General features: G+C 37.7%; 1 protein-coding gene across 1 annotated transcript; it reads left to right on the forward strand.

The window, feature by feature from the left end:
• Window positions 1–26,529, forward strand: LOC148418763 (integrin alpha-5-like). The gene is made up of 30 exons (XM_088424119.1): window positions 1–321; window positions 3,195–3,319; window positions 4,967–5,067; window positions 5,165–5,288; window positions 5,412–5,473; window positions 5,625–5,670; window positions 5,760–5,885; window positions 6,563–6,607; window positions 6,822–6,865; window positions 6,972–7,028; window positions 8,842–8,894; window positions 9,972–10,180; window positions 10,639–10,830; window positions 10,915–10,960; window positions 11,147–11,254; window positions 11,739–11,794; window positions 12,096–12,253; window positions 13,723–13,860; window positions 17,177–17,244; window positions 18,798–18,948; window positions 20,163–20,255; window positions 20,920–20,999; window positions 21,234–21,314; window positions 21,385–21,490; window positions 21,616–21,774; window positions 21,856–21,960; window positions 23,007–23,120; window positions 23,376–23,477; window positions 24,175–24,297; window positions 24,944–26,529. Exons 1-30 carry the CDS (start codon window positions 125–127, stop codon window positions 25,025–25,027), a joined length of 3,153 nt encoding a protein of 1,050 aa, XP_088280245.1. The 5' UTR covers window positions 1–124; the 3' UTR covers window positions 25,028–26,529.
• Window positions 26,530–26,625: the final 96 nt, after the last annotated feature.

The raw sequence follows: 26,625 nt of genomic DNA on the forward strand, positions 1-26,625 counted from the left end.
ATAGAGCTGCAAGAACCACTCGCCACATATACTTGATGGTCAGACCCAAAGTGTCCTGCGCAGAGAACAGCGCGGAGGATGTGTTACAGCTGCTCAATGAAAGAAGAGACGCACAAAAGGAGAGATGGACACCTTTTCTGGACCTCCGTTCACGCGGGGAAAACGTCCATTCGCTGTGCTCCTCGTACCTGCAGTGCTTGCGGTTCTAAACCAATTTTGCGAAGCTTTTAATCTGGATACAGAAAATCGCGTCGTTTTCAGCGGACCGCCTGGAAGTTATTTCGGTTATTCTGTGGAGTTCTACAACACAAACTCATCAAGGTTAGTCTCACTATTTCATCACTTTGGAGAAATTAGACATATTTCTCCGTGTTTTGAATCTTTTGAGGAGTATTGTAGTTTCTTTTTTATTTTTTTTTTCAAATGTGAATTAAATCTTAAGTAAATAGACGGTGAAGTGGGTTGAAAGGAAAGTTGTGCACACACGTGCGCACCTACACGCGCGCGCACGTGCAAATCCAGATTCCAGTCCACTTCGTGATTGGAAACAGACGCGCACGTCTGTCTCTGAGTAATGTTGACTTGCTAAAAGGAGTGTATGAAACTGCAGAGAAGCAAATCTGTATTACACTTTGGTTAATTTGAGGGGAAGAATGAGTGAGAATAAGACACAATTCCCACAAACCTATATACCTATTCCATTTAATCCGAATGATTAAATAACTAATTAGGAGTCACCTTGGGTTTTCCCAGCTTTGTTTTAGGGCGGTTCAACACATATGTAGCGCACATGTGAATATGATGAACATTTCTTAGCATCACTGTCATGTAAATGTTCACATGTGGATTTTACCACTTTGCTAATATGAAGTTTCTTCTTGTTAATTGAGATAACTAAAGGGATATTTCTTAGACAGTGGTACAGTATGGTTTATGTCAACATTAACAGATGAAATATAAAGTGACGGTGAACTGAAAAGAACAAAAATAAGTAAATAAATAAATTGCCGAATGCTGCTTTGTGAGGGTGGAACTACCTTTAGTGAGATCACATCAAAAAAGGACCAATACATACACTTTAATCTGTATAAACATCCAATCGAGATTGTCATTCCATACAACTTGAAAATACTACTGAACCATTTCAGTGCTTTAAGTAGAAAAAACGTGTCGGTATTCAACGGTTTTCAGGTATATTAGGCACTAGGTAACACCAGGAGACTAAGTTAATGCAAAATTAAATACATCTGTAATAGACAACAGGTAAAAACTAATTTAAAAAAAAATCTGTCGGAATTAGAAACGTACGAATGTATTTGAATGCACTTCAAGTTTTGTGCGCATCACGAGACTTTAACAGCCGTGTTATCAAATAGCCGCTAAAGCCGGACACCTGTGCCATATTCTACAATGACTGCTTAAACACACCTTGTCATCGTATTTTTACATTTGTTGTACCCAAATTAGTACAAGTATCACAAAATGCAAGCGCGAAGTGTTATAAGAGAGGGCACTTCCTTGTGTTCATGTGAAGCTCCGGAAAATCTTCAAAAGTTCTTATGAGAAGATACCGGTCACCTTAAAGCACCAAATAACCCAAATACAACACCTGAGGATACATGAAGGTACTTCAGGGGGGTCTACCGGAATTAGCAAATCTAATTTAATGCTGTGAAAGGAACAACGCATTGTTTATTTCAAATTAAGAGCAAATCACTTGGAACATGAATCAACTTGTGGTAAATTGTTTCTTCTTGATGTTTTGCAAAAGGCATGCCTTCATTTTGTTAAGTTTCATATTGATAGAGGATTAGAGAATACTTCACAAGCAGCACATCATTGAGAAAAGGTTAAGAACCGCTGTATGATGTCATGTGGCGGCTCTTTATACATGGTTGGTCTCCAGGTTTTGTTTAAGATAACCCAAGGACCCAGGGATATTTTTTTCAATGATCACAGCGTTTTGTGAGGGTTCAGGTTACATAGCCAACAGTTCTGTGTTGTTACTTGTTATCTTGGTATAGAGAATAATTCTTTAAGGGGTTCCTTGTTTTTCTATTTTTTTTTTACTTGTGAACTCTTCTGCTGACCTCACTAAACAGATTGTAGGGATGGGATGGGACTAATTTTCAGAATGCTGAATTCGAAGCATTTGGTCTGTTGCTGACATGGAGCGATTTAGCTCGTGACTGTGCAACGTGAATCAAACCATTCTTGCAGTGTGGTCGGTAAACAAGACAACAGGAAGAAGATACTTTCCGGGATGTGAATGTTTTGATTCCGCTAAACAGGTTAAGAGTTTGTTTCTGCTGGAGTCTTGCATTCTGCAAATCACTCAAATATTTAGCTGGTTTGGTTTTGGTTACTATGTCATCTTTGTTGTCTGCGTTTTGAAATCAAGCTTCATAAAACTGATGAAGATATTGAGGTGAAATATCGCTATAATACAACAGGGAATTGACTAAGATATCTGTGTAATAGTCCTTCTGTCAAGTTCTCCTTTCACACGTGAACTCTTGTGACCCTAACAACTCTTGTGAGTGTTCCACTGAACCAAGTCAAGTTAAACCCTTTGACCTCAAAAGTGTCAACAAGCCACAAGTTCATCATCTTGACGAGTGGGCACAACACAGTATTTGCACCATCATCTATCTATTGTTGAAAGTTGACAACATAATTATTTGGAGTTTTCACAGTTTTGTTGGTCAAATGAAATTGGCACAAGTGTACAGATTCAGCCTGAGCTTTTTTAATGTCATCAGCTGCCATTACTTAAGTTGTGCTAATTATTCTCAGCCTGAATTTATTAAAATTCCAAAGAAAGCGTTGACATCTTTGCTGGTTTGTACAAAAAACAAACACATAAAATGGTGTAAGCTATATAGGATTGATTTACCATGTTATTGTTTTGGAATTAGACATATAGAACCTTGCATGAACAAATTAGTGTAATTATTGACCATAATATTATAAATCAGCACGGAATTCAAACATCTGAATAACAGACAGTAAGCTTATGTTTTTATCATTAACATTGTGTGGTCATAGAAAATTTAAGGAAACTTAAGACTGATGGTCTGCCACATGTCCCATGCTAATGGCAAAGTAACAGAAATGATTCTTCCTTATGTGGGATTTTTTTTTTTTTTCTGAGTGACCACAAGACGATTTTGTTCTTCCTCTCTGTTGTCCAGTGTGGACATTTTGATTGGGGCACCAAAAGCTAACACCACCCAGCCTGGAATTACGGAAGGAGGAGCTGTCTTCCTCTGCCACTGGAGCCAAAAGAACTGCACCATTATCAATTTTGACAAGCAAGGTAGAGTAAATTTAGTTGTATTAAAAAAAAAAAAAAAAAAGATTAAAAAAGATAACAAAACAGCATGACCCCACCTACATATTTGTGTCCTTTGTTCGGTCCATTTTGTCTCAGCTAAGTGAACTGCATCCCACCCAAAGGAACGGCCAGGATGTCCTCTACTGAGGACGATAGGACTTATTTAGGTAGCTGAAATGACTCAAGAGTTATAGACGAGGTCTGTGAATCAAGTGGTACCGAGCCTCGTAGGCCGCACCCAAAATAATGAAATATTTCCGTTTTTATGAATTATACTCGTCTGAGAAAAACTGTTTGGTTTCTCTTGGATTCAAAATCAACTTTAAAATACGTTGCAGACTTCCTGGTATCATCAACAATTGAGAAAAACGTCAACAGTTTTCATACTTATGTCATTGGTATTTGACCGAAATAATTTTGGACCTGATAATGACCCCTGTGGTACTCCGCATGTAATGTTACTGTACTCACATTTATGGTCACCTATTCTCACAAACTTTACAATGTGGAAAAATATTTTCTGCAAGCATTTTCAGAATAGTATTTAGCCGTCATCATAATCACAATGGTGAGGTATGTTTTGTATTTCAGTATAGGCAAACACGTCTCCTAATGGAAATGTCGTAAACTCAGCTGTGTGTAACCATGCATGGTACAATTATTTCAAAGAGTTATGGGAGCACCTTGAGGTAGCTGCCCCTGTACTTGACCCGGAGGTCAGAAGTATGGCTCCCTGCCATTTTAAAGCCCCTAATCCAGTAGTTCTCTGTTTGGACTCAAACTTGCCTTTGATGTCTCCAGTGTTTTGATAACGTCTTGATGGCAATGGATTATGTTTGCAATGTTTCCATAGAACTGTGATTTTCCAATTGGACTCGCGCTGATAGTTGCGGGCAAATTAGAGTCGAGTCACCACTGGGGCAAGGACCCCAGAGGATATGTGTGCTACCCCCACCCCTAAATGGATAATCACCTCCATCAGAAGGACAGGAAGAGATAAGGGCCAGCATTTGAGGATCACACTTATTGTACACACTCATGTAATATGGTATGGCTGTAACATGTCCTGTCTGATAGTACAGTTTATATTTTTGGAGAGTCTTAGTCTACTTTCACAACATTTTTTGTCCACTGTAGTTCACAGTGGTTTTCGGCCTATATCTTTTGACTCATTCGAGCAACCTGAACAAGTCATAATGTACTCAGGAGAGGACATCCGACCACTGATATATATCTCTTGTGTTTGAATGGGATGCGATTCACTTTGCTGTCTTGCTGAGACAAAAAGGACACCACAGTGGACACAAATAAGTTGACCGGGTCTCAGGAGGATTGAGTTGACTTATTTGATTCATGTAATCAAAAAGCCAAATATCGTCCAATCATGATCAAGTTGATCAGATCTGTGTAAAATCTGAAAGAAAAACAGACACACAAGTCACCCTGGCCACCCCACTGAAAAATGCCTAGCTAAACCCTTGGATGTACACGTAGACTATAAAAACGGTGTCTTGGAAACACAATCAAACAGATCAAATATGACATAACGTATGTTTTTCCCATTAGCTCTCCTGGTTTAATTCTTCTAGAAATGATTTTAAATAACTTTTTCCTGTGTGTTTTTTTTAGGCGATCAGTATTTCTATATAAATGATTTAAACACTCAAGTTGAGTTCAAGTCCCATCAGTGGTTTGGAGCAACTGTGCGTTCCCAAGGCAACAATATTCTGGTACGAACTGATGAACCTGTTGCTTTCAAAGGATACGACTTTTTTTTTTTTCCTTGGGGGCTTATTTGTGAGAGTAAAAGTTTCTGTTGCCTTTCAGGCTTGCGCTCCACGGTATTATTGGAGGACGGAACATGAAACACCCTTAGCTGATATGACTGGAACTTGTTACCTCTCAGTGGACAGTCTCAAATCGTTTGTGGAGTACGCTCCCTGCCGAACAGGTGAGGTATTACAATGTCAGTAGTTGTAATCAAATTGCAATTCGGTGTAATTAAGATGCTGTTAAGCTTTAATAATGCCGCAAAATGTGTTTTGTGTCTTATGTTTTGTTTTTTTTTCTGCAGAAAGACATGGACCTGCAGGACAGGGCTATTGTCAAGGAGGATTTAGTGCTGACTTCACCAAGGTAAGAGCAATATTTATTTTTCCTCCCGAAGCCATTGTTGCGTTTTGACAGAAATAGGCGGTGGAGATTCAGCTGTGTTTAACAGGTTGCAGCAGTTTATTGTAACTTTTGAAGAACGTGGTTTCACACAAATTCCTCTTCTGCATTTCAGGACGGAAGAATTGTTCTTGGTGGACCAGGCAGTTTTTACTGGCAAGGTGAGCACATCGGCTTAAATAGATCATAAGCTGTTACCAATTGATAACATTTCAATGCCACATAATCAATTATACTTGAAATTTTTTAGGTCAGCTGATATCAGCCACGCCAGATGAGATTGTTAAGGCCTACTACCCTTCATATTTTCTACTATCGGTTGCTGGACAGATTCAAACTGGGCAGGTGCAGGGAAGCTATGATGATAGTTACTTGGGTAAGAAATTATAAGTGCATTCGTCATTATATTCCAATGGCGGCTGAACCCTGCTGACTTTGCAGGCAAACTTAGAGTGGAGTCACAAGCGCAAAGACAGACAAAAATGAACATTTACATCATTTTACTTCAAGTTGATCAACATATTTAAAAAAATGGGGATTTTTTTGTTTACCAGTTAGTAAATATGTGTCAAGCATTGTAGAAAATGGCTGTTAAAAAAAAAAGATAAATCGCAATTGATCATGGGATACTTTGCGATTAATTAATTGTAATCGCTTGACAGCACTAATATATATGTTCGGGATGTTTGATACCAATTTTTCTAGAAAATATCAGAACAAATACTAAATTCTTGAATAGTCACTCATGCCAATTACTGATACCACCAGTGGTTTTGATACACAAAAATTTGCCCACAAAAAACAATGACAGTTTATTTTAAAGAAAGACCTACAGTACCTATTCCAAGACATCATTTTTCTTAAAATGTATTGGAAAAAAAAAAAAAAAAAAAAAAAAAAAAAAAATATATATATATATATATATATATATATATATATATATATATATATATATATATATATATATATATATATATATATATATATATATATATGGATATGGATAAGCTGTATTTTTCCAACCTGTTTTCAATGTGCCTTGTCTCACTGCAGGTTATTCTGTGGCTGGTGGAGAGTTCAGTGGGGATGAGGAAGAAGGTGAGGGTTATGTTGACAGTGCAGAGTCTGAACGCCCACATGGGTATAGGGTTTGCTGACCCCCCTCAACTCTAAAACCATTTAGTCTCCACACACATGACTGCATATGTCTCCTGCAGTTTTGACGTAAAGGGGGGTAAAGGAAAACGTTTAGAAAAGAGCAAACATTCATTATCAGCGCTAACCTTTAGGCTTCTCACTGTCTTTGTTGCAGATTTCATCACAGGAGTTCCGAAAGGACTCATGCTGTATGGTTTAGTAAGGAGTACAAATAAATTGATTCAGTCAATTTCTTCATTGTTCCATGACATATCATGAATGGTTCAGGCTTCATGATGATTAATAATCAATAACTGTCTCGTAGGTGTCCATATTCAATTCAAGGGATCTGAAATCACTGCTCAACGTGACAGGAGAACAAGTATGTACAATTTTGACGCAACCTAAGCAAGTTTGTATACTGTATGTCTTTTTACTTTTTCCATTCCTGTTACAGTTACTATTTTGCTAAGCGTAAGAATATGTGACCAGCCTAAAAGCGTGTGTGTCTATTCTGTATGTGGGAGGTCAACAGCGGGAGTCAAGAAGTGTCAGTCTCAGCATGAACGCTGCTGGGTAAACTGTTGTAATGAATGATGTGACATTGGGGCTGATAGACTCCCTGTGGGCGAATTCGCCGCTCTGTTGGCACTTGGACTCAACTGTTAATGTCAGCTGCAAAAATAGTTCATGCAGGAGATCCTGCTGGCACATGAAACCTCAGATTGTCTTCGTTGTTATGACCGGCTTTGAACTAAAAGCTGTGGAATTTGAACCGTATCGGTAATGCGTACTGATGAGATGTTTTGGTTTTAGTCACAGTGTAACTTTCTACAGTTGATCAGATGAATTGACAGTCAAAATAAGTGTTGACTTTCACGCTATTCTAAGAATTAACCTCTTGGCGTCTGGATTTTTTTTCAATAGTAAACACATTTAGGCAGGATTTCCATTCAAGTAAAGACTAGGATGGGAATGTTACTTTTAATGCAGGACGTATAAGAAATATAAATTGAGGTATGATGCAAATGAAAAGCAACAGGCAATTTTGTTTTATTAAGGTTTATTCAGAGTAGTGCTTCTGCTGTGTTTTTCTTACATTACTGCACTGATGAAAACGCAGCGCAGATTGAGTGCAGTGTAACTCTTAAGAAATGATTCATTTTTGGACCGTATCGCATCCATATTAACATTTTCAACTGCTTATAGTGTTGAGAGTGATGCAGAACAGGGGAGTTACTAAACAATGTTAATTTAGGTCAATTTAGGTAAATTCAAAGTACTGATTCTAATGTGTTTTGGGCACATTGTTTCACCTGTAAAAATGCAGCATATGAACCCCAGAAACTTTAATGCAGTGTAACTATGAATAATGAGGGCCTGACAATCACATACATATTTGTCTCCAAACAAATATGAAATGATTCATTTTTGGAGAAAATTCCATTCGTGATTTCATTTTCTACTAGTTGTCCCGTTGAAGATGATGTTGAGCTGGAGCCCAGTTGATGGTGGAAGAGACCGACGTGATTTGTGAATAAGCGACACTGTTTCACAATGACAATAAATATGCCTCAATTGGAAAATAATAATACCAAAAAAAACTTGCACAGATACCAGGTTCCAAAGTTCTAGCACACATTCAGACAAAATTTGTGCCAACTCTTTCCAAGAAGCAGTAGTCATATTTCATCGTGAGCATAAAAAGGCAAACTGTGCTCAAATGATGTCTCAGTAGATTTGAACTTTGCCCTTTGCTTGAATTCATTTATACCATATGAGTTGGTCCATGGCTGCGACAGTAAGGCAATCTCTGGTGTGGAGGCTTGACTTTCACCAGGGCCTCTAATCTGATTTGTGTGTAGAAATGCTACAAATCACCTTGATTTGAATCACGTAACGACGTAATGTGACCCTTATTTATCATGTGTCGTACGAAATTGAAACGCAAGAGCGGAGTTAAATGAGTTAAGGGTCTCAGGATGCCGTCACCATTTCTCATCTTTACAGAAGCTCTAAGATTGAGCTCTTTGAAAGTGGAGAAGTGGGCACCCTGGGGGCTTTGTAGGATGGAGAGATTTTAAGGGAATCCTCTTGGGTTGAAGTTGGAGGGTACAAAAGAAAGGACGTGGAAAGAAAATAAAGAGATCTATACAGAGTGATGTAATTAGAGTCTTGTTTTTAATGACTTCCAGATGGGGTCCTACTTTGGCTACGCAGTGGCAGCCACCGACATCAACAATGACGGGTGAGTACACGGAGTGACTGTGCACAGATGATGGAAAGATGGGAAATGGGAGAAAAAAAAGACGGGAAATGAGGAAAGGGAGAGAAATTCAAGACGGGATTAAGAAATACAAGTTACGACTTTTGTCATGATAACCGAGGTCAAGCATGTAGGGATTACCACATGAGCTGATTCACTTTAGTGCTCATTTCACTGTCTGTGCCCACCAAATTTTGGTTTATTTTTATTAAGTATATTATTATTATTATATTATTACAGTTATTAAAGGGATATTGCATAAGGTTTTTCATTAAAAAGGAATAAAATAAATGATTGATTATAAATTTAAAAAACTTGCAAATAAATGTGTTCTTAACGACCAACAGTATGTTTTAAACACAATCGTAGGTGTAGTTATCATTAAATGAAATTACATGGGGGGTGGCACTTCTACGGAGGCTGCCATGTTTGTTATAGCTACGGACAATGGTAAATGCAGCACCTGCAGCACCTCCTGCTGTCCGTAATGAAAAACGGTCTAAATCTTACAATGTTTAATGAATTGATGGCCTTTTATTCTTTATGAATTTGAAATTTTCAACTGCATTTGAATGCGCCATGTCTCGTCCTCACATCAGCATCTACTGCAGACTTAGACGTGTCAAGTCAATCACGACGCAATGAGCACTCCGAGGAAAAACTTCAAAATTAAAGTCTGATAAGGCTCTTGCATTGACATCCATGTATTTTTTGGTATGTTTATTTTAATGTTAAAGGTCTGTTATGTTATCTTGTTGTGGTGCTTGACATGACTCCTCCTCCTACTCTTCCTCCTCATCCTTTGACAGCGGCCTGAACCACAGCTATTGTTCCTTACCAATTACCGATTAATTCTAACAAAACCAGGAACTCTTGAACACAGATGAAATGGTTTGGGACTTAATTTTGCACAGCAAACAGCAATGCAAAACCACTTATTTCAACCATTGCAGTGACACATATGAAAAAACAAAAACCAAAAACATATTCGATAAAATTCCATATCATTCTTTAGCTTTCTTTTTGATTATGTTTACGTTTGTTCGACATCCTCCTCAGCCTCGATGACCTGGTGGTGGGCGCGCCAATGTTCATGCGTCGAGGGTCCGATGGACGCTTGGAAGAGCTTGGGAAAGTTTATGTGTATCTCCAGAAGGAACCTCTGCAACTGGAGCCCAGTCCGCAGCATCTACTGGGCCAGCAGCCATTTGCTCGCTTTGGCACTTCACTGGCGCCTTTAGGGGACCTCAACCAGGATGGATTTAACGGTATGACCGTTAAACCATAGATTGCAAATAGAATTGTTCTTTTCGTTGAAGTTTGACTTCCATTTTATAAATGAACCTTTAATCTGTAGGTCTGTATAGTTGTCATTGGATTATGATTCAGAAGTTTTCATGTGGAAAGCTTCTCTATGTTTGACTCATGCAATAATTGAGATGCTGGTTTCAGATCGTTTACAGCTTGTTCCAAAGACATGACACAAAGTCCAGTAAAATATACCACACATAAAACACAGCAAATGATTAAAACTTAGTTAAATATATGATTTTTTTTTTAGCAAGACTTCAAACACATTGACAGTCAGTCCATCCACATGACAATGATTCTGCATCTTACTGGAAGCTGCTCTGCAAATTGCATTTCTGTTGAGAATGCTAATTGTGTAAAACAGCGAGAACAGGCAAGCTGCTTCATATTGCAGACTGTTTGTGTTTACAATCAGATATGGCCATCGGCTGTCCTTACGGAGGAGAAGACCAGCAGGGACTGGTTCTTATTTACAATGGTTATCAAGAGGGATTGAAGGAGACGCCCACTCAGACTCTCTCTGGCAACTGGGCTTCCAGCTCTTTCCCTGCCAACTTTGGTTTTGCGCTGCGAGGCAACACAGATCTGGATCTAAATGGCTACCCAGGTACCGCATTCCACTATCATATTAAGAGGATATATTCGGCAGAATTCCTCTTTGAAAACTCACTTCAAATTGCTTCTCTTGCAGATCTCATCGTTGGTGCTTTTGGGGCTGACAAATCTGTGCTGTATAGGTGTGTTTAAAGTACAAAAAAAAAAAAAAAAAGTGCTGTATGTAAAAGACGATGAAATAACACTCCCACGCTCAGTCCTGATTTGCCTATTCACGACTCAGTTTGACTCAGCACTGATTCCTCCCATAAATAAAATAGCAGAAAACGGTTGTCATTTGTTGTTCATTGTGTTTTGTCTTCCCTCAGGTCTCGACCGATAGTGACCGCAAGCGCATCTCTCACTGTCCAGCCAACCATGTTCAACCAAGAAGAGAAGCTTTGTGAGATTCCAAATGGAACCATTGCTGTGTCTTGGTATGACCACCCACTCCTTTCCTCTAAAACTGTGACATGCTGTTAATATAGTAATGGGATGATTACATGTGTTTTCCCCCTGTTGCGGAAACATTGTTACCTCTTCAACAAAACTGTTTGAATAGCGGTCTGAAAATAACCAAACATGGAAAATATGACTACTGTTATATAACACCTATCATAGTTCTATTTCAGTTCTGTAAAATTTCCCTCATGAGAATGTTAAATGACTTCATGTTTGCCAGTTTCCTGTCCAAGCTGTTCTTAACTAGAAATGCAGAAACTCGGTATTCAGGGTCGAAGAAAAGGTTTTCCAAAAAGTCACGTTTGAACCTTTTAAAGCTGTGTGTGTACAGTATATATACTGTATATATGTAGTTTTTGAAATTTATAATCATTTAATTTATTCCTTTTGAATGAAAAACGGTCCCTTTAAAAAAATATAATCACAGTGTTTGTAATTCTCTTTTTCCTCAACTTTCAGTGTCAGCGTCGGTTTCTGCCTGCTGGCTCATGGAAAACACCTCCCATCTCATCTAGGTGATCACATGCACACACATGCAAGCACACACATGGTCCCTATTACAGTACCTTGCTTTCTTTGTGTGCCCTCAAGTATGCCGGACTTAACTGTGGTCAAATTGGCTGCTAAAATGAAGATAAAAGCGCAATTGTGTAAACAGCAACTAACCTGTTGGGCGCCAACGTTTAAGGAACATGTATTGTCTCTTTTGTCGGTGCAGTTGTCAACTTTACTGCAGGAGAACATGCATAAAAATGTATTTTTCCTTTATGTAAATTGACATCATCCTGCCTTGTTTGCATGTGTGCATATTGTTAGGCTTTTTGGTGGAAATCGAGTTGGACACTATGAAGCAGAACCAGAGAAAATCTGTCAGGAGGACTCTCTTCCTGGATAGTCAGCAGCCCGGTTTGGTGAAGACTTTCAGTCTTGCCAATGGACATCGCCTGTGCCATGACACCAAGATCTATCTACGGGTTAGTCACTTATAATTTTTTTTTTAAACTGGATGAACTGACAAGGGCTGAAACAACAGATGCTATCTTATGGTATTTTTCACAAGGTTCAGATCTAAAACAACACACCTCACATATTAAAAGACCATATGACGCACACATGGGCAAACGTAACGCAGTAAATAGGCTGTAAGTATTCCGCAGGCCCTTAGGCCTTTTCTATCTAGTCATATAATCAGTCTGCACCTGCAGCACCGGCTGAGTGTAATTACTTTTCTGGTATAGGACTAAGGTTAAAGTCATTCCCTAATAGAGAGGTATTAAAGTTTCTTTGTACTGTTGTTTTTAAAGGCACCTATTACCAAATACTGAGGTGAAACAGCTACAGTACCTATTATCTCATCACTCTGTGGTGGTCTGATCAAACAGCACGGCGGACAAAAACACTGAAAAGCAGCGTTTTGCTCTTCGACAGAACAAAAGAGACACTTTGTTTTTATGGGTTTTTTTTTTCAGTCAGCATGGCTCTTTGTTCACCTTTCTTTATTTGTATCCTGTCTCGACTTACATTCCTCAGATGAACGAACTGAATTCCTTCTATAAACAAGACGGATAAAGGTCTCCATTGTTGACGATCTGCTTATGATATCAAAGTATAGTAGTTTTTCTTACGGGGTCATTCCATGCCAAACACCTGAAAAAATGGTTTTGATTAAAGTAGGCGTACTTGTTGATGATGATGACGTAACGCTAAATCTAAAATTTGAGGTCAATCAGATTAGAGGTTGAAGAATTATAGCCTGCCAAATTTTAAAATATTTTTGGTAAAAGAAGGTGTGACACATACATCAGGATTTAATAGATTAATATTAACAAATGGGGTATAATTGATGTTGATTATCTTATAGCATCCAGCGTTAATTACCTGTATATGATTATACATGTTTATCATGAATGACTGAGGGTATGGACAATTTGACTCCTTATTCCTTATTACATATACACCAAATTTAATAAAAATGGGTTTGGTTAAACTCATTACATGATTCATATGGAATTAATCCTGTGATAGGAGCGGTCATTTTTTCTTTTCAAATTCAGATGTAATTAATTGGAACATGATTCAATTTAAGGCTAAATTGTGTTATAAGTCACTGTTTTGTAAAACATTTGTGCTTTTATTTCGTTAAGTTTACTGCTGATGTGATTTGTCAATCTTGAAGAGCCAGGAATAAAACAGATACTATTACATCATCAATCTTCTGCCATTACTACTACAAATATAGCAGATAGGACAGTTTCTAATCCAAAATTTCTTAGAGCTAGGTAGAGAACACTTGAGTGAAAAAATATTTCACCTTGAATGAACCTCGTTGCGGTACAGCTGGCCAAGTATTTGTGTGTCAGAAATTGAATGGAAAATCTGGGTTAGATATTATTTTTCTTTTTCTTCGCTTTTACTCATGCAAGTGCATCCTTTCTGTTTTCAGGCAGAAGAGGAGTTCCGGGATAAACTTTCCCCGATATTCATCAGCCTGGCCTTTAGCTTGGATCCAAAAGCCCCAGTAGACCAATATGGCCTCAGACCTATCCTGAATTATCACACCGAGCAAGTTATAGAGCAGAAGGTATGTACTATTTCGCATATTTTGTAAGCGATTTAGTGGACGCTGGAGACAGAGAACAGTGTTCGCATAAAAAGTGTCCACATTGAACAAAATAAGGGCATGCAAATTTTTGTAAAGTAGTTGCTGTAACACAATTTAGTCAAGTTATTTCATGTTCCAATTCATTTGCTCTCAATATGACAGGAATAATGAACTGTTCCTCAGATGATATTAAATTAGATTGGCTGATACCTGCAGAACCCTTGTCAAACTATCACGCACACCCTGAAGTGTCTTTACATACCCTAAGGGTAATTGTCTAGATTTTTTTGTATGTCTATCACCTTGTGTTTTGTAATATAGGGATATCCTCCTGAGACCCAGCCTATCATTTGTATTCATTATAGTGGACATTTCTTTTGGTCCCTCTCGCTACCCTACAAAGTCTTTCTGTGCCCATTCGAGGACATCCTGGCCTTTCCAATGATGTCTTGTGTGTTTGGATGGCATGTATTTCACTTTGCTGTCTTGCAGTAGAAAAAATGGACACGGTATTGGACACAAATGAATGAGATGGGTCCGAGAAGGATATGGCCTTTAAAAGGAGTATTTGGTCTTTAAAATAATGTCCGTTGCAGATGGCGCGATGGTTACCTGACCTAAACTGAAGCTCATCTCCCACTGTTTGCAATTAGTAGATTGGAAATTTCAAACTGCATAGACTGAGGTTACTGGCAACCATTTTCCAACTGACATTAAAAGCACGAACCCCTTTATAGTTGCGAAGCACATATGCTTGGAGGTTTAGGGTCAACCCCAATAGGGTAAGGGCTGATTACTGGACTTTGGTCGCGTTTTCCCCCTCTGCGCAGATGATGAAGGTTTATGGAGGACCACTGAGCTTTGCTTGTACAAAAACACACAAGAAGAAGTGACAGCTCCGTTTGGGTGGGGCGGCGCTCTCTTTTGAGACATCTGGATGTGGTTTGCTTATACATGTTGCCAGCGCTCGCCTCCATGAGGCAAGAGGCCGAGCGTCAGCACGTGCACATGTCGTACATGTGATATAAGGTGATCCGTACATGTGATGCGCATGTGTGAATGTGGCATCATGGGTGTGTTACTTTACGGTTGAACACACTAAAGCCTGGGAAGCTTCAAGCAAACACACTCATCTGGTTTTGTTCTCGCATGTCTTCACTTAAAAAGGAACAGCAGCTTTCCAACCCGTTTATCAATGATCAGAAGCACACAAACCATCGATAGGCTCATGCTTTTAATATAGCGCAAACACATTACTCGATTGTATTTTCCAACATGTAATCGATGCAGACCTTCAAAGTCTCGCCTGTGGATGAAACTATTCTCCATGTTCCATCCATCTCAGAATGTCAACACTGCGGCAGTGCTGGGTCATATATTACTCTACATTTCCATTTGAACACAATCTGTTGAATTTTTAAACAAAACTAACTCACTCACTAACCAACTGTGAACATCCTATCGTAATTATTTTCACCACTGGTGAGTTTTTTTTAGAACAGACCCACCCCCTCTCCTCCATACTTGCCAACTCTTGGTATTTGTTCAAGAGTAGGTTAATTTTTAACACAAGCTGTCAAACCTTTTATTTATTTATTTTTTAAATACAGTGTTCCCTCCTTGTTTGTCGTGGGATTACATCCCAAGAAACACTTGCAATAAGTGAAAACTGCGAAGCAGAGTGATTTTTTTTTTTCATATACATGTTTTTGTCTTTATAATATATTTATTTAATTTATACTTTTTATGATAAATATGTTTTCATATATCATAAGGGTTTTCCCCATGTTTTTTTCATTTGTTCGTTTTAGTTTATCTATTATTATTTATCTATTACAGTATTCACAGTATTTTACAATTACAGTATGCTTTTACAGTGCTTTTTGTTCATCAGAAATGTTTTTATTTGTTTTTTCATTTTTCCGTATGTTTTCCATTTATTTTAGTTTTTGTTCATTTTTTTTCATGTATTATGTTTTAAAGCAATTCATTCACTTCTCAATATATAATTTTGTCAGACTGACATGATCATTTTCTCAGGTTTCTCTCATTTGGTTGCACTTTGAAAATTAAAGCCTAGTGAGCCACAAATCAAGCTTCATGAAGCACTGGTGATAGTTTTCAACACCTCTCGATGTCACTCTTGCTCCAAAGAAGCGGGGGAAAATTAATACATTTCTACCGCACTAGTGTCTATTTGTAAACCATTTAGAGGAGTAAAACAACACAAATGCTTCGTGAAGCTTTATTTTTCCACCGTGGTTCAAACCTTGAAACAGCGAGGGCGCCAAAGGTGAACGCGTTGAAACGAGATTACCCATAAAACAACACCTCTTTTGGGAGGAATGAATTTTCTACATAACAACTTAATTTTTTTAGTTCATTTAGAGGTTATTCGTTTCACATGACATTTTGGGGAGAAACGAACGACCCAAAGCTGTTTTTTTTTAAACCCATAATGGGTTATTTGGAGCCACATGTTTTTTTAGTGTCCTAGTCCAACAATGAACATACAGACCGAGTTCTCCACAATGTTCTGTCATAAAGATCAGTCTGTTGACTGGTCTGCAGAGCTAAAGTGGCGAATGATTCAAATTGATACGACTGCAAGCATTTGGTGTTAAATGGCCAATATCCTTGAGTGCAAATAAAAGCAAGGACTTGAAAGTGAATCTTCCCTGAGACCATTTTAACTCCTGCCAGGCTGATTTTTTGGCCTGTATAACATTCTTTCGGAATCTAATGTCTCCCATATGTTGGAGAGAAGAGGGTAACAATAACACTTGAGTCCGGCACCGAGACGAATGCTTGGCAGAAAAACAGGAAAATAAAGAAAATGCAATGAAAAGCACTGTATAGTCCAATGAAATGACATTCGTCTTAGCTTAGTTTTTTGCCAAGCCGTATGTCATGTAAGACCATTAAAACAAATTAATCCTTTCACCTCCGTGAAATCGGAATGTTATGGTTAAGATGATCTTTCCCTCAGAAATGTAATACGTGTTTAGATCGCAATCATCTCTCGTGTAGTCTCTATTCCTCAAATTGTGTTTCCCACATAATCATGTTATTCTTATCATGCCAACACGAAAGTCGGATTGTGGTTGTTTCATGATGGTGTGGAGCCTTTATCCTCACTTATCCTTTCATTAAATCACAATTCTACTGTACTGGTGTCTGTAAACATCCACTTCCTTAAAAGCTTTTCTGTATATATACAATAGAGTTCTTTTCTTTTCCCACACAATATATCTACCACCCTCTCATCCATTTCTTTGTATCTCCGCTTTCTCAGGCCCAAATTCAACTGGATTGCGGAGACGACAACATCTGTGTCCCTGACCTGAAGTTGGATGTGCATGGGTGAGAGGAAATCGCATTTTGATGACTTTAACCGATTCAACAACGACAACAAAAAAAGTCTCGGTGACTCAATTGCTTCTGTGGCCAATGGGCTTCCGCTGGACAGATTCGCACTGTCCCCCACATATCTCGCCAATAATCATGTGGAACGCACGTTGTAGCGGTTTGTTGTCTTCCTGGTTACCATGGAGACATCACAGAAAATGAATCACTACAACACATAGAGAAAGACAGTGTTGCTCCCGAGTATTAGAAGCAATAATATTCATCTTGTTTAAAGGGACACTAACCTCATTTAGCCATTTTCAAAGTTAACTAATGAAGTTACAAAAAATTTCATTATAAAAATAATTATAGGCAAAATAATACGCTCAAATGTATTTTAAAAACAATGTATGTTAAAGTGCATTTGAACATATTTGAAAATGGTATAATACTACTACTACGACAATGAATAATAATGAATTTCATTTATAAAGCATTTTCCGTTCAACAGAATCTCAAAGTGCTACAGAAAAAAAGCAAAACACTAAAACATAGCATCAATAAAAACAGTTGTATAAAACATGACCTCCAAAATATCTGTATAATAATTTAAATATAATAAGTGAAATATGTTTGAAAATACTTGTAATTATGTTTGATCAGCTTTAAATATGTTAAATGTACTTATAAATAAGCTCAAACACATTTGGAACATATTTAAAATGACCTTTGAACATGTTTCCAAATACATTTGTACATACGTTTAAAGATTCTTGCAAATGCTCCCGAACGTACTTGTGGGCTAAATGCTAAAAACATGGCATTTTTTTGCATATGTCATGCAACCGGGTGTCCAAAAAACATAAAAAAAAAAAAAAAAAAACTAATGTCATGCTGACAGTATAACTGTCATCGTTGTCATACATGCGGCTACAAAACTCTAAACCACTTCTTTTCTTTTTTTTTTTTTAAAGAGAAAATGTCATTTTCTACGTGGTTTGATGGTATCAGTGATAATTCCTTTGCATTGCCTAATTCAATTCATCTGGTGGACTTACCTTGCAAGGGGCCGCTGTGTTCAGAGAAGGGGGAAGGGAATGAAGGAAATGTGAAATCAAAGAGGAACCCCGATTTAGAGCCTCCAACAGACTTTTTTTCAGTCTGGTGACTCAATAGAAACATTAATGTGCTTCTGGGGGAAGGTCGGCGCGTGCTAAGGGATTTATCGCAAAATTGAAAAGTGTGTTTTTACACTCAGGGGACAACCCCGAGTGTAAAAACACACTTTTCAATTCCGTTAGCATGCGCATGAAGGTGTAGTGAGTTTCTTCAGACAAATGGTTGTGATCAGATGTGGCTCATTTCCCTGGTCCGTCATGGACAGTTATGCGTATAAGTGGTCTCTGGGGATGGCTCCTCACAAAGCCCGATTGTGAGGATTTGGGGAACCCTGACTTTACAATCACTGCTTTGGGATAAGCGCCGTGTGGCTTCAAATAAACAGCACTGGACGTGGAAGATCTAAAATGGTAGTACTCAATCGTGTGTGGTTTTATTTCATCACGCAGCGACAGAAAAGAAGTTTACCTGGGCGACGAAAACTCCCTGAGCCTCACCTTCAATGCCAGAAACGAGGGAGAAGGTGGCGCGTACGAGACCGAACTCTACGTCCTGCTTCCTAAAGAGGCTGACTACAGTGGGATAACACGCAACAATGCGGTGAGGAAGATAGCAGTCCATAATTATGCCTGAAATACTCATAATTGTCTTTTTCATCTAAAAATTATAAAGATTTTCAGTCTTTTGAATATTTCAATATGAACCTTTAGGTGGTGCCTTTGTGGAGGAAACATACGTTTACGTTCAAATGTATTCAGATTTAGGTTTGAATATATTTACAAATGTACAAATGTATTTGAAAACTTGCTTAAACATAGAGTAAAACTCTTCTACAACGAAACATGCATGTGCAAAAAAAATCCCCCAGTGTGAAAAAAAAAATACATGCATTGAAGCCTTTCCCTCTTTCTTACTTCCTCATACACGGGAAAATCCCTCTGTTGCGTAATACGAATTTTTTTTTTTCTGCATTTGCGTTGCAAATTCACTATGGCCAAAACAAGCCTGCAGGAAAAGTCTAGCTTGGTTTATACTTGCCGGCATGCGTTTTGCGGCACTTTATACTTGGAGTGGCTTTCCCCCGCAGTTGGACGATATTCTCTCATACTATAGGTGGCAGTAAATGGAGTCTACAGCATACAAACAACACTACGGTATAACAGAGGAAGATAATCCAAGTAGATTCAAATGATCTAAATTCTTCCAAGCATTTTTTAACACTCCTCATCTCTCCCCAACGTGGTGCTCGCCAGAAGTTATTTACGGTACTTAGATCATGGTATTCCTTTTCGGAGGAATCATAAAGGCGTTTGTACCGGCAAACTTCCATAAGCAATAGTTTATCCACCCGGTTGTCCATTCATGAAGAAATTCTGGAAGAAACATGTTGTGGAAAATCTGTTCCGCGTGGAGGGGCGTGGTTGCCGAAATAACATTTGTTTTTTTGTTTTTGTTTTTTTTAAATATTGGATGGTTTTGTTTTTAACTTTGGTCAAAATCTAGATTGCACAACACGTTTTTTATGTTTACGTCCGAGACATAGATTTGCGAGTGTGAAAAGTCCCCTGTTGTGAAAAAATTCTGGCTGCAAATATGATTTCGTTGTAGAGGAGCTCTACCATGTGTTTAAACATATCTTCATACATGTTCAAACATATTTTAAATGTCATTCACACATATTTTCAAATATTTATTTACCAACACATTCAAATGTATTTTAAATTACGTTCAAACATACTTTCAAATAGAGCCCAACGTACTTTTTAGTTAAAAGCTAAAAAAAAAATGAACGTTCTTATGTTTTGTTGTTTCAGAGTCTGACTCAGCTAACATGCAGCTACGGCGCCGAAAATGAGACCCGCTTCCTGAGTTGCGATCTGGGAAATCCCATGAAACCTGGCACTAGCGTAAGAATTAATAGACTTAACACAACATCTTTGAGCATGCTCTACTACATTTATTTTCTTTCACAACAATTATAACAAAGCAAAGTCTTATTCTGTAGTATACAGCTGAGAGTACTCACACAACTCGTGCACTGTTGGGGCATAAAACTTCTACAAAACTTATTATGTGGCTAGTTCATTTAAACATGAAAGACAATAAACAACAGATAGAAAAAAAAATGTTTCATGTCATGGTAAGATGTGAGCTTTGAAAGATCCTGTAAAGTGAAAACTATATTTTTGTAAAAAAAGTAAAAAAATTATGAAATTGACCAAATACTTAAAAGTATGCATTTTGTTTGCTTTGTTTTGGGGGCTTGGCTAAAATGTAGAAAGTATATGGCGTATACTTCAGCACAGTTGTATCCATTGCATTCATTGACATAGATTTTTTCTTTTTTAAATCATTCAAATTTGTCAGGGATTTCGTCAACACTTCTCCTTGGTATGTGAAATTTGAAAGACATCATTATTTTGACTTTAGAACATCTTATGGTGCCCGCTAATGAGCTAATCCAACATATTAAACATTACCATGTTTTAAAGTGTATGGTGTCTTTTTTTAAAAAATTTTTTATCATGCATTATTCCAGTCTTCAATGTATCACTTATATTTCTTTCATAGTTTTGGGCAGGTCTCCGCTTCACTGTTCCCAGACTCACAGACACTCACAACACTGTACAATTTGAGCTCCAAATAAGAAGGTATGTCAAGAAAATAATAGTAACTAGTAATTAAAAACTTTATTTTTTTTTTCTCCTTTGAATGAATACACTGCCAATTGTTCAAATACAATATATCAGTAATGTTATTTGATTTTCTAAAGGAAACCCAGTGGTGTATATCTTTATCAGTTAATTATCCAATTATATGAAAATGACCCATAAAAATGATCCATTTCTGTTATCCTTTTATGAGCTGGCTTTTGTGTCTTGCAGTAAAAATGCTAACAACTCAGAGAGCGAAGTGGTCGTGTTCGAGTTGGAGGTAGCCGCAATGGCGAATGTCATTCTTCAGGGGTGAGACATCTCTAATTGTTTTACATTATACCTTCTATATCTTCTTGACCTTTGAGATCTCCTGTTTCAGAGTTTCTCGGCCCGACAAAATCTTTCTCCCTCCCCCCAATTGGAGCGTTAGTCAGAGTCTGGCAAACGAGCAGGACATTGGCCCTGAGCTTCAACAGGTTTATGAGGTACACCACAATTTTTAGCCTCTTCTCACAAAAATAAATAAATAATAATAAAAAAAAAAGATCTAGCACTGTAGTCTCTGGTTGTTTACCAATACTGTATGACAAATGACTTTTTTTCTTCTCAGCTGGTCAACAATGGTCCCAGTATGATAAGTCAGTCCACATTGGAGGTGAGATGTCCTCTGAGGGCTCACAGCCATGATCTGCTCTACCCTGTCAAGGTCCTCACTGAGGGACCACTTAGCTGCTCCTCCAAACACGCGCTAAATGCACTGAAACTCAAGGTAGGAAAAAGCAAGATGCAAAATAAATGTGTACATAAGGTCGGCCGTTCATGTGACTCTTTTGTGGCTTCCTGCACACAGCTTCAGTCTCAAGCATCAAAAAGTCCCTCGTCTCTGAAATCCAGTATGGAGCATCACGTCCAAAAGAGGGAAACCAAAAATCCCATGAGTGGACAAGGAAACTTGGTGATTAGACATTTTAATACGTGCAAACCCTATATAAAACGAAAGAGATTTTCTTGATGTTCTTATCAGCCACATTGATTATCATTGCCAATATTTAACATTTTGACCAGTATTCGTAAATATATTGAACCGTATTTACAAATGCGTAAACATACAGTACTTTCAAATAGGTTCAAACACCCCGTGGTATTATGGGAACAAATGCTATGTTTTTAACATTTAGCTTACAAGGATACTTGGAAGCATTTTCAATTATGTTTGATTATTTTTAAATTGCAATTAATTCTGGTTTTTTTTTTTTTTTTTTACCATTTTTGGGTCATTTTCTTCTACATCATTCTCGTGTTATTTTAGTCAAGGGATGCCATGTTGAAATGAAACGTCATCACCATCTGGGTGAAATTTCAGCTCCCTGGTGTCTTGTTTCAATGCTTCCCTTTGATCTGACATGCCTTTGTAGTAAAAAAAAAAATCAATTTCAACTCATTCACTGCCTTTAATGACTACACTCACCAAAGATACAATTTACTCCAATGACTACTTTACAACTCAAATATCCATTTTAACTAGGCTGACAATGATTTTTACATGAAAAACATTTATAAAATTATTGACGAAATGTTCTTTTTACTGCTCAAAATGGCTAAATAATCTTAGCAGATTTTATATGTGAGTTGATCCACACTGCAAGTAGGAAGACAAGAGCAAAGCTTGTGCGCTTGCAAGTATTTGAGATAGTTGCAATTAACACAGGAAATGGGGATATAATGAGCCCTGGTTCACATCGACTGCTGTTTGCTGGGTTTATGAGAGGAAGTTAATTATCTTTGTGGCTTACTGGGCTGCTTGTTGCACAGCCTACGAATGACGTGGATCTGTTTTTAGACTGGCCCATCTCTCATTCAAGATGCCACCAAAGAGAAAAGACATATTTTTATAATTCACTTGTGTGACGAGAAGCCACTGAAGTCATTTATGTGATGAAATAAATACAGTGCAGCGTGGTTGGACGCCACATGGACTGTGTTAATCGTGTCTCATCACAGACATGCTCGACTGTGGAGTGCTGGCGGCTTGAGTGCCAAATTGGGCTGCTGGAGAGAGGAGCCAGCGTTATCCTCAGCGTTCACTCCAGACTTTGGGCTGAGACTTTCCTCGAGGTGAGCCTGGGTAACCTAGTTTTTCTTTCGTTTCAGGAAATCTGAAGAAAACACAAAAGAGTGATTATACTGCCCTCTGGTGGAGACTGTGAGCACTTATTCCCGAGACATAAACTATGCCGTGATTATTTTGGCATTCTTTACTAGTAGTGACTTGCAGTATGCGTAATACAGGATTATGTATTTTAATGTATTTATTTAAGATTTTTTTTATGAGACTAATAGAATTGTGACACTTTTGTGTCTGCTTGACAGAGAGCCTACAAGCAGTACGTTTTGGAGTGTTCTGTTCAGTTCACTGTCGACAAGATGCCCTATTTGATTCTTCCAAAATCCAAACAATCTGGATCTAAAAAGGTAGGTTGTTTTGACGGAGGGTTTTTTAATTCTTTTCTAACAAAATTTAAGTACTGTATTTAAATGTGCAGTTAAATATCTGTTAGCACCCTCCACTGGTAAAAAAAAAAAAAAAAAAAAATCATAAACAGTGTATAGAAGTAAACAGTTAAAGTTAACATCAACAGTGGTCTATTTTCTCAACACCTTTTAAGATGGAAGTGGGAGATTTCACAATTTTGATCCCAGAACATCATTATGCCATGTCCTCCTGAGACCCAGCCTATTAATTTGTGTCCACTCTATTGGACATTTGTTTTTGTTCTGTACCTTTGGATTATTTGGTGCTATCCTAGTATGTCCCAGCTGTACTCAAGAGGACCTTCTGGACTTTTCCAATGATACCAATGAATTGGGACGCAATTATCTTTTTTGCCCTACTTAGACAAAATGGACACAACAGTGGACACAAAATAACAGACTGGGTCCCAGTGCCTGAGAAGATATTTCTAACAGAGGTCATAGTTGTAATCGTACTTCACATCAGATAACATTAAAAAAATATTAAAAGTAAGATGACTCAAAGATCTTGACCCAAAGAAGAGATAGCCTTGGCCACCCCATGGTCCCCCGCAAAGATAAAGTCACTGCTGTTGCGAGATTGTGAAGTTGACTTGTGTGGATTTGATTGAACGGCTGATGGTTTTCTGTTGCTCAGGTGCTGACGTCAGTGCTGTGGAATAAACCAGACAACTTCTTGTACGTTCCTGTGTGGATCATCATTCTCGCTGTGCTTGCCGGGCTGCTTTTACTCGCACTGCTTATATATCTACTGTACAAGGTAGGTCTTGGGAACAAATTGGCGGTCACTCGAATTGAGTAGTGAATTATATATATATATATATATATATATATATATATATATATATATATATATATATATACTGTATATATATATATATATATATATATATATATATATATATATATATATATATATATATATATATATGTGTATATATATATATATATTGAATGAAGTTAATGGAGATTTTCTATGCTCTCGCTTGAATTTGTTCATAGAATACCTTTATGTACAGAACATAGAATAGGTTGAACCAAAAATGAATAAAAACAACATCAATCGGAAAATAGATAAATAAATAAATAAAATAAAGTGCTATTTCGCACTTGCCGTTGATTGCCGTTGCAAAGTAAGAATTTTTGTTTATTGAGACAGTGGAATCATCTTGTGGGCCCGATTAATTTCCCTGTGGGCCGGATCCAGCCCACGGGCTGTATATTTGACACCATTGTAGTCAAATTGGATTTTTCATTTGTTGGACGTGTTTTTCCTTGATGTATGATTCGTGGTTACGAGTCTAATCCCGAATTTCTTTTAATACAATTTATTGGCAATATTATTTATCTCACTCTATATTTTGTTTAAAATGAATCACATTGGTCTTCATTCTCTATCCCGGCAGATGGGCTTCTTCAAAAGGGCTGATCCATACGGTACCACCATGGAGAAGGCCCAGCTCAGACCGCAGGCATCATCTGAAGCCTAAACCCAAGATGGAGCAGCTGTTCTACACAACTGAACTTTTTCACATTCCTAAATTATTAATGACACTTTCTAATGGTTAACAGGAACTGTTGGTGGACATTCATGGGTGTTGGATCACTGGACTACGCTTTAAATGTTGCTAGACTAAAATGCAAAAGATGGGGAGGGTGTGCAGATTTAGTGATGGGAAAATGAAGCCTCTTGAAGCACTTTCAATATTTTTTTACTCCTCTAAGATGGTGCACTTGTGATATTTTTTTTTACTCCTCTTGATGATTTGGTTTGAAGAGAAAGGCTAGTGCTTTCCAAAGCATCTTTAAACCAGTTGTGCCATCTAGAGGAGCAAAAAATGATCAAACGTGCTCACGAGGCTTCATTTCGCCAATCACAAGTTAAAGGTGCACCACTGTTTATGACTTTCATTTTTTTTCAACCAAAATTTGAACATGTGATCTGGATATTCTTCAGAAGGAACCGCTTTGCAAAGGAGGCTCACCCCTGACCCCAATGAGGGAAATCGGGACAGAAAATAGACGGATGGAGGTTGTAAAAATCTTATCACACCCACAATTATAATTCTTAAAGTTGTATTAACTATATTGTTAACCAGGCTACTGTAAATTTCTGATTTTTTCCCCCCTACTTGCCAAATGACACACATTGGTCTTTTAAAGGCTTCTTGCAGTCCAGGAAACAAACAAAAGGCGCTAACGCCCAAGAATTTCTTGTCTCTGAAAAGATTCAGTTCACATTACAATTCAATTGATGTTACTTTTGAAAGAATTTCCTGCCATTAATACTGTCGTTATTTATGCCGTAGTGTCATTAAGCTGATTGTGAAATGTTGTACGTACTGTACCGCCTGCAGGACAATCCTGATCAAACTGCAATGTTTAACTTGAACATGTCCTCTCCCATATTGGGAGGTAATTTTGTCTTTTATTGTAATATATAGTGATGGGGAAATGAAGCCTCGTGAAGAACTTTTGATGATTTTTTTTCCTCTTCTGGATGGAACTCTTGGTTTAAATATGCAATGGAAATGTAATGTTCCCATCATTGCACTAGCCTTCATCTTTACATCAAGAGCACCATCTAGAGGAGTAAAAAAACAAAAAATCACTGTCACAATGTGGTGTAGTTGGATCCGAAAGTAACTTCCGGCACGTAGCTAATTTCTATTGTTTATTAACATAAAACAAAGAAGGATTGGAGCGCAAACATCCTAAACAGTCATCTAGGACAGTACAGGACTTGATATAATCTGTTATAATCCGACATTGTTTTCACAGATGGAATTCACTTTCTACACTAGACAAAACACAATCCTTAATGCCGTTTTGTAAAAAGCTCAATGACATGCTTTCAAAACTTTTCGTGCTTTAAATGGTGACGTTCGCTTTGTGACGATCACAAGCGTTTCATGAGGCTTCATTTACCCATCACTAATAATATATGGTGGTGTTTATGTCTCGACAGAATAAAGTCTCATTTTGTATACCATTCTGAATTTGACATGATGCCTTGGATGTATGCAAAAGCAGATCAAACTGTCTTATAAATTACACAATATTTCCTAATTTCCCATGCTACACTTCT

This window comes from Hippichthys cyanospilos, chromosome 9, assembly GCF_059441005.1.
Source record: "Hippichthys cyanospilos isolate Australia breed blue-spotted pipefish chromosome 9, RoL_Hcya_1.0, whole genome shotgun sequence".
In the NCBI taxonomy this organism is placed as follows: Eukaryota; Metazoa; Chordata; class Actinopteri; order Syngnathiformes; family Syngnathidae; genus Hippichthys; species Hippichthys cyanospilos.